This window comes from Falco naumanni, chromosome 2 (assembly GCF_017639655.2).
Source record: "Falco naumanni isolate bFalNau1 chromosome 2, bFalNau1.pat, whole genome shotgun sequence".
Taxonomy (NCBI): domain Eukaryota; kingdom Metazoa; phylum Chordata; class Aves; order Falconiformes; family Falconidae; genus Falco; species Falco naumanni.
The window spans coordinates 81585751-81594601 of record NC_054055.1 but is presented as its reverse complement, the minus strand read 5'-3'; the positions used below and the strand labels follow the sequence as shown (position 1 = coordinate 81594601).

Here is an 8851-nt window from a genome sequence, read left to right as displayed (position 1 = left end):
CCACCAAAACCAGACACTGGGCAGTCATCCATTTTCATTCAAGCACAATTAAAAAACCCTCTATGCCAGCATATTATGTACAAAATCATGTACAGTTAAAATAAGCAACTGAAAGCATGAATGAAATTCTTAATATACAGTACTTTTACACAGCCAAAGCTATTTTATTTTACAAGATGAGTTTTTTGCGTTAATCTTTTTCTGAAAGCCCAGTAAAAACAGCGTGAACTACTTAAGCAAAATTTAAGAGACAACTTACAAAGTAATATTTGCATAGCACTGTAAATCTGCGTATTTGTTTGGGCACAGTACTTAGTAGAAACTACAGTAGGTGACAGGGTTGGGTCTTCTTAATAGCTTCTTATTTTTAACCAGATTGATGCACCTCTTCTGAACGTCATAAAATCAAGTGTAGGAAATAACTGTAAAAATGTACAAAAATATATACACATGCACAGTAAATGCATACCCTGTATTACAGTTTTATTACTTGTTAGATTTGGCTAATAATGATCATCTAGTACTTACAAACTTGTCATTTGGAGGGAAGTGTAACAAATCAATCAGGTTAAGAATGGTGTTTTCTCAGAGAGGTTTTCATTAAAGCTACAGTACTTGCTGGTGATCTTTAGGAGTGAGCGACATGCCAGCTGACACTGGCTGCCTGGTGTTCAGGCAAGTAGCATTCACTTGTCACAAGGTACAGCTCTGACAAAGCTGAAGCAAAATAATACAAAGGGATGCGGCTTGGCTCTCTGCACAGATGCACATGCACATAATAAAGGAGCTCCACAGAACCAGTTCATCCTTAGGGGAAAAAAGTAATTCATTCCTGATTAGCCTCTGCTGCCCACTCTTCCTCCCTTTGCAAATTAGATTTTAGTGTGACTAGTAAATTAGTGTGTGTTCCTTGAAAATGCACAGTGGCCAAAATAAAAATAATGAAAGGAAAGAAAGAAAACCTATGTAAGACTGCAAATTGGTGGTGGTAGCCCTCACGCTAAAGAATACTTCCAATTTATGTCTTAGAAGTCCTATTATATGCTAAAGTGTCTATCTTTAAAGTAATTTCATCTTCGAAAGATAAGATACTGCTTCTGCTAATGTAAAGCTTTTTAGAAGTAGACAATCAGCTGCACTCAGGTACTCTCAACAGTGAAAGTGCACAAATTCATTTTCTTCACAGTTTCAAAACCCGAAGAATGGCTTGTAACTGCAGGTATCACATTTTAAGAAATACAGGCAGCTTTCCATAAACCTAGAGAGGCTGAGGACAAGAGAAACGTGACATGTTTGTCTTACAGATGCCAATCCACTGTCTCCCCAATTCTGAAGTATGAAATACTTTCCTGACATTTTCTGGTGGCTACTAAATGTGGTGTAGACCCTGTAACACTGACTTCCAGGACGTCCTCCCTCAAAACCACAGCAAGTAAAAAAACCCACAACCAACAATCTGCAAGGCTTTTGATGCAGAGATTGCCGCGACAATCAGATAAACCCAGTCTTTGAGATAAACAGGGGGAAGCCTGGCAGAGTAAGAGCTGCTAACTGTAACAAGCCCTTAAAACAAATTCTGACCCCACGTGGCAAGGACTACCTTGCAAGTTGTCACAGGGAGGTTTCACATTCATATTAGAGTCTGAGTTTGCCTGCTCACATTACACACATCTCTGGTTTGCAAAGCTCCTGGCAATCGCTCAATTTTCTCAGGACAGGAATTTGGCCAGACCTGTTGGCATTCTTCCTCCTTCCAGCGATGCACTTTGCAGTGTTCCACCTTCCTTCAGTGACACACCTTGCAGCTCTCAGCACAGCTGCCACCTGCTTCAAATCCCGGCTTCCCCCAGCATTGGCAGCGCTGGAGCAGCCCATTACAGATCAACAGTTTCAGAAATACGGAAGCAAGTAGCTGTGGCAAACCAGCTCAAAGTACAAATTCAGCATTACCATTATAGGGATGGGCTTCTTTCTACAGGCATAAACCAGAACGTGTAGTAATCATCTGCTGCGAACCAGAAACTTCACACCAAGAAACGTAAGCTCTCGGGCATCTAGGAGATGCTGAGCTATGCTGTTGCATTTGATTTTCAAAGGAGATGTAGGAATGGATTCTTCACTCTTATCTGCATTGGCCTCCAGCATCTGAATGCAACACTTGGGCGAGGTCTGTCCAATCTTGGCCTTACGACTTCTTAATACACACTTTTCCAAGATGCCAAAACAGGTGAATGTTACCTGCCTTCAATCCGAAATGCTCTGTGTAGTGTGAACTCAGCATTATTAAAAGCTTCCAGCCCTATGTTTCTTTAATCAAAACGTACATGAAGCAAAACCAGGTTTTGGGTTAGTCCCCGTCAGAAGCTGTACCTTTAGCAATTATCTGAGGTGCAGTAACCTCTGCTTGCTAGTTACTCCAGCTATTAGCAAAGACCTTGTCCCAGCTCCCTTCTAACATTGGTTTCATCAATCCAGAGGGACCAGTTACTAGGTAGCGAAGGCCTATGTGAGCAGGCCTGGGAAGGACTTCTCTTTCCCAATAAAAGTTTTGCTCTGAAGCAGCAAAGCTGCACTATCACCTACCGCAGCTTAAACACAAGCGTGTCACTTCAGACCTACTGAGCACATCAACCAGCGCCAAAATGCAGGAGGAAAAAAAAACTCAGCTATGTGAGGGAATTTCTATAGGACTGGTTGAACTGGAAAGCTCCAAGTTCCAGCTAAGAGGTCATAACGGAACCATCTGCAGAAAACAGAGGCAAGCAAATACACAGACATCAGTGACGGAGACAAGTGGTATCGTGTGGAAGTTAGCAGACACACTCACTTCTGTGGATACTAGGCAATTAGGACAAAGGTAATAGTCATACTCATTGGTCAGCAATTAAGTGTAGAGCCCTTCAAGATAAATTAAAGCAGAACAAAGGAACATTGCCCATGCTCTTTGTGCCAGAGACAGGTATTTTGCTCAGTGATGCAAAGTCAATTGCAAGAGCAGATTCAGCCCACAATGAGCAACAGAGAACTGTAATCCCTACTGAGCCAAGACTTCTGGATACCAGTTATCCAGCCATTCTTCAGCATCAGCTTCTTGTGCCTTCCTAACTGAAGGATGCCACAACGCCAGCAGTCTCCAAGCTCTCTCACCATGTTCTCAGACAGCTCAACGCGATGCTACCTTGGAACTGCAAATCCCACTTTGAGAGCAACTTCTTTGTTCTTCACAACAATGACAAGTGCTGCCAAGGCTAAGAGCAAAGCATCTGTCCATAATAGTCTGAGAACCGTTTATCTTTGGAGTCAATGCTGAACTCCATGGCAGTCAGTTTGCAAGTCCATCCTGGAGAAAATTGGTGTTTAGTCTAAACAATCAAGCAATAAATGAAAGTTTTGAAAGGTGGAGAGAGAAAATGCTCCTACAGTTTCAAGTTTATTAAACCTAGCATGGCTGTAAAAGCAAAAGACGAAAATAATGATATATTTTTGTTTATTATTGCTCTTAAAAGGGCTTGGTAGTCAAATATACAAGCTATGTTCTATTAAACCAGAAGAAAATAAGATATAAAATCTATGCTCACTTTTCCAATCCAAGCCACCTAATAATCTTCATTAGTGACAATAATTTCAGCTATTTCCAGTCATTTTAATTTATACATACTCTGTGTTATGATGTGCACGCATGTGTGTATAAAACCCCCTATTTGAGGGGATAAAATGCAAAATGAAGAGATTTGTGTTGGTTTTGTACTGTTTTGTGCATTGCTGTATATTTCAGGTTTCCAAATAGTTACTGATATGTCTGTTTAGAAGAGCAAAATTTACGTAACTGATGATGTATTTATTATATTTTCAAAAAGAAAGCATGACCAGTAAGTTATGAAGAGAAAATATGAAATGTTGATTATTCTCCCCTTGCTGTACATGCACTAATCCCATGATTCCAAATAGGGAGTTACATGCACTAAGAGGAGAAAATTCCATAGAGAGAAATCTTTTCACAATCTCCCCTCTTCTCAGCATTAAAGGATCTATTTTGTGAAATTCTTGTCATGCCCATTAATATACCGCTCAAAATGTAGGTATAAAACATAGTCAATGGTCAGCCTGCTTTGCAAGCCTCACTCTGCTAAGCCAGTACAATTTATATGTGCTCAATATCATCTTCAGAAAGCAAGTATACAGCATTTGTAACATCCTTCTAAGAAGCGAGAATTACATCCATTACTGAATTACATAAGAAAAAAAGAATAAAGAAAAGAAAGAAAAGCCCATTGCTTTTAGTCCTCCGGTTAAAAAACAGGGAAAAGTCAGTTACCTTTATCAGCATTTGGAAATCTAACCATATTTAAAGACAGAGTAGCACAGAAAAATCCAGTAAGGAAAAGAGTCACGGCTAGGCTCTGTTCTTAATTCCCAAAGCATATTATTCCAAATTCCACTAACATTAACAACAGTTTTGCATCCCCTATCTTAGGGAAGATTTCTTGAGGGGACAAAGATGACGTACTAATGCTGGGGCTAGGGGTACAATGATTCGGTGAGGATGAGTCTAACAGGAATCAGACAACATAGGTCATCCTTCAAATCCTGTTGTTGAAAAGACCACAAATAAAAATCAAGTGCATGACAAAACAGTGAATAATGACCCCAAGTAAAATATTTTTCTAAGTTACAAAATTGCTCTTCCAGTGTTCGAAAGCAGAAAAACCTGTGGGAGAAGAGGTTACATTCCAACAGTTAGAATAGCTCCGAAAAGAAGGTAAATTATTACTCTCTTATCTTGGTTACTAGAGCAAAGATTAAAATAACGACCAGTGCTTTGATAAGGTCTGCTCTTTACAAAAGTGAGCTAAATACTCTAGTTGCAGCTGGGTTAAAAATACAGACCCCAAGGGTCAGCTTCTGCCCTCAGCTGTAGATCTGCAGCCCATTTCACCAACTTCTGAGTGTAGCCAAATGCAGACTGTGGCCTTCAGACTTGAACATACAGGTAGTTCCCCTCTCTTTGCAAATAATTCTCCAGCTATGCATACGGCAATAATCTACAAAAATCTCAGAATGTGTGTTTGTAAAAGAGGAAAGAGGGAAAAAGAAAGAAAAAAAAAGAAAAAAACCCCAGAGAGGTACAGCCATTATTCTGATCTCTAATTTCAGTGAAAAAAACCAAAAGGTCAACAAGCAAAAACTAAAGATATTTAAAATCCCTGAAGAGACCCCGTACGCTTTCTAATGCTTTACAGCACAGCTCACCTTGCAATATACTTCACATTAACATCTAAAGCATGACCAAGTAGAAAGTGCAGCACACCCTGTTATTACAGCACACAGGGTAAGATCCTGGCCCCATCTGAGTCAACGTCAAAACTCTCATTAAAAGTTCAACAGATGCCAGTTTTGGAAACTGATCACTACAGACCTCTCCTGTTCAAAGTTTTGTAAAAGATGTTTTGAAAATTATTGTGCCTGTTTCTGCTGCTGCCTTCCAGTTTACTGAGAGAGGTTGGCTGAACTGGACTTCGGTGATGAGAGATGAGAACAGAAATAAAAGGAGAAAACATCAGGACAATTGGATAAATTTCCTTCTTTGCACAACTCCAAATCGCACAGTCACCATTAATTCAGAAAACAAAACAAGCCCAAACAGATTCATAATTATCATACATGTATGATGTGAAACAGGGGAAACAACACTCAAGACTGAAGTACTATTTTGAAATTAAACAGCCTTGAGCAGTTAACAGGAGAAATGGTGAGAACTTTATACTGTTTTAATACTAGTGGATCTGTTCTATGGTATGTGCCGATCAATAACACACTGCTTCCAAACTCCGCTATCCATTCTCTCACATCACGGAAGTTTTAAGACATTGTCTGAAAATAAAAAGTATCAGTGTAACATACAAATAGGATTTCCTCTGTAGCCATGACAACACAACCTTTCCAAAATGACTCTAACCCAACGAACATCTGTCAGTTAATTTAAGAAGGGTTGGTTTTTTTCTGGCTTATTAATAAAAAAAGTTGGAAATCAACAAACATTACGTTGGCTTTAGCAAGAGGAAACATTCAATGGCTCCTGTTGTAAAAGTGAGTGTAGTGCTCTTGACAGAAACCAGTGTATTCAGTCATCTGAAGATGCACGTGGCCATGGCCAATGCCCTCTTTTCTCCCCCCACCCCCAAGTCCCCCAACAAATCAAGAAAAATTAGTTGTTTCTTCCACCCCAACCCAGATTTTCTCCCATAGTTTGACTACAGTAATCCTTAAACAGCCAGAAAGTTGATGTGTTCTCTTCAGTTGATGCCTCCAACTTCTTCATTCTTGGCTCAAGTTTTATTCATTAATATTAGTCATCAGTTATTAAGAAAAAGATAGTTTCTAAGTGTTTGTTGTCATTTTTTAACTGAAGTTAATTGGATACCATAGTCTGGTTACATGTGCTGAACTGCAGCCGTCAGTTATTCCTTTTTCTTGAATTCTTGGTTGCCGTAGCTGGAGCCTTTTTCTATTTCAGTTACTCCTATCAGTCTACGAACTCCAAAGGAAGCTTTAAAACACAACAGAGAAACGGAAGGCATATTAAAACCAGTTCAAGGATTTAGGAAGTTACATTTAAACACACAAGCAGAGCCAACATGAGTTAACCTGATCCTGGACACTAGTGACTACAGACCAACAGTGTGCTGTATAGGACTGTACATGGATCACAGGTCAGACACCACTAAAAAAGGATAATCCAGATTTAAATATGTAATTAATGCTTCTATGATGATTAACACAACAAGTAGTATCAATACTGAAGCATAACCCCTCCACCCTCCTTTGGGTTTTGGGTGGGACTTTTTGTTAGGGTTTTTGGTGGGGGTTGGGGGGAGTTGTTTGTGTTTTTTTATTCACAGAGAAGGTGTGCAGTAGAAGTATTTTCTCCTTCAGGCACCATAATAATAGGCTACAAGAATCACTTGCTATTGATTGCTATACATATTTCCTACAACATGAAGGCAAGCCTGCCTGGATTAAAGCTTTTGAAATAATAAAAATTCTATACAATATAAAGACTACAGAGCAAGCTCCAAGTACTCTTCTGCAAGCCCCATTCCTATCAATTAATACACAGAACTTAGTTACATGCTGCTCTGGGCTTAGCATCTTCTCTGTTTTTATTACCTGCTCCAACAAGTCCCAGGAATGCGAGGATAAGGAGAGGTGATCCACTTGCAAAAACTCCAAAGCCAAATGTGAAGAGAGGAGAGAGGAGAACTGTGGCCCAAAAGAGGAAGTTTAGGAGAGTCCATGGTCTCCTAGGAGGTTTAAACTGCTGGCCAGGAAATATGCCTTCCTGATTATACATCTCTTGCAAAGCATCCTGGGAGAAAGAGAAGACAGAAGAAAACTGGTTCATAATGCTAGCACCAAGCAATCCAAGACTAGTCAATTCCAGGACAACACCAAGGACAGTACCTGTGGCAAATACCTATTAAGAGCACACAGCATCCATCTCCATCTGCTGTCATTTATTTGACCGTTTCTGTTGGCTGCCGAGACTACCGCATTAGCCCTTTGAAGGCAATCTTGGCCACCATCAGAAACTGAAACCATATCAGCCTCTCCACTACCAAATACCTTCATCTCTTCTCCTAATTGTTTTGGAATTCAGGGCAGTGTCAGGCCAGAGGCCGGTTCAGACACCACCCACCTCTCTGCCCGATGCTTTTTCTTTTTGTTTTTACTTCCAGAAAGGTCAGCATGATTTAGCGAAGCACAGTAGAAAAATGCTGTATATACAGCCAGAAAAGGAAGGCAAAGCACAAGCTAGCCAGCAAAGACAGCACTATGCTAGCCATTACCCCACAATGTCAACAAAGCAGCCACATCCTCAGCTGTGCCTGCAGAGCGATGCAATCATGAAACACATCACTCAAAGGAACAGCAGGCCCACAGTTCTCCCTCAGTTTGTAAGAATATTCTGTAAGGTTTCCAAACTATTACTGAGGATGGCTGAAGTTTGGCTATTATTTTTCCCCACTTCAGCTGTTTTTCTTTTAGCTTCCCTTACAAAGGGCTAAGAAGTGCAAGGTGTTGCCAATAGCACAGCCTTCTGAGAACATACCCTCTGTGGGGGAAGAGCACTTTAAGGATTCCAGTTACAACATACTGCTGCCACCATAAGATCAATATACAAAACATCCACATATGCAAGTAATGCCTCCCCGGCCAACACCTCACACCAAAGCTGAATGGAGGTACAGCCAACGAAGCCCTCCATCCGCAAAGCAGACCACTCTGCCTGAGGAATGGCACCAAGTGAAGGGAATGCTCTGTGCTGCATCTGCTTAGCTCTGCATTTACTGTGTAACAGAGCAAAGATCGCCCCTGTAACATACACCTTAAGGTCTGCTCCTCCAGCCAGGCCATGTCAGAAGGAATTCCTGCATCTAAGGGCCTTTTCACAAGGGAATTACATGATAGCACATCCCTGACAGCAGGAGATGGGACTCAAGGATCCCACATTTATTTAAGCTCTCTAATCCCATATTATGCTGACCCACAAGCTAGTTTGATACATTTACTAGTGGGAGGTGGGAAGAGATGATGATAGTTACTGCTCTTTATAAGATAACTGACCTCCCCCTAATTGAATTAGACTTAGGTATTCAAACAAATTAGGTTAAAATTAACAAAGCAAAGCTCAGAACTGCTGCATACCTACAGACTAAGCCTAAGCTTGACAATGCTGCAGCACAGTTGAAGTTTCTGTGCTCCTCTGTTTTCCCACGGAGATAAGCGACACAAAACCCAAGATGCATATCTCAAGTTCAACAATCCACCAATTAGGGTTGGGCAACATTAC

General features: G+C 40.6%; 1 protein-coding gene across 8 annotated transcripts in view; it reads right to left on the bottom strand.

The window, feature by feature from the left end:
- Window positions 1-3470: 3470 nt before the first annotated feature.
- AGPAT3 (1-acylglycerol-3-phosphate O-acyltransferase 3) overlaps window positions 3471-8851 on the bottom strand; it is a 94096-nt gene continuing 88715 nt past the window's right edge. For all 8 annotated transcript variants that reach the window (XM_040585199.1, XM_040585203.1, XM_040585205.1 and 5 more), the window contains 2 exons: window positions 7168-7366; window positions 3471-6547 (listed from right to left, as the gene is read on the bottom strand). In XM_040585199.1, the coding sequence (XP_040441133.1) occupies window positions 6459-6547; window positions 7168-7366 (288 nt within the window). In that variant the 3' untranslated portion in view covers window positions 3471-6458. The remainder of the gene's footprint in view (window positions 6548-7167; window positions 7367-8851) is intronic.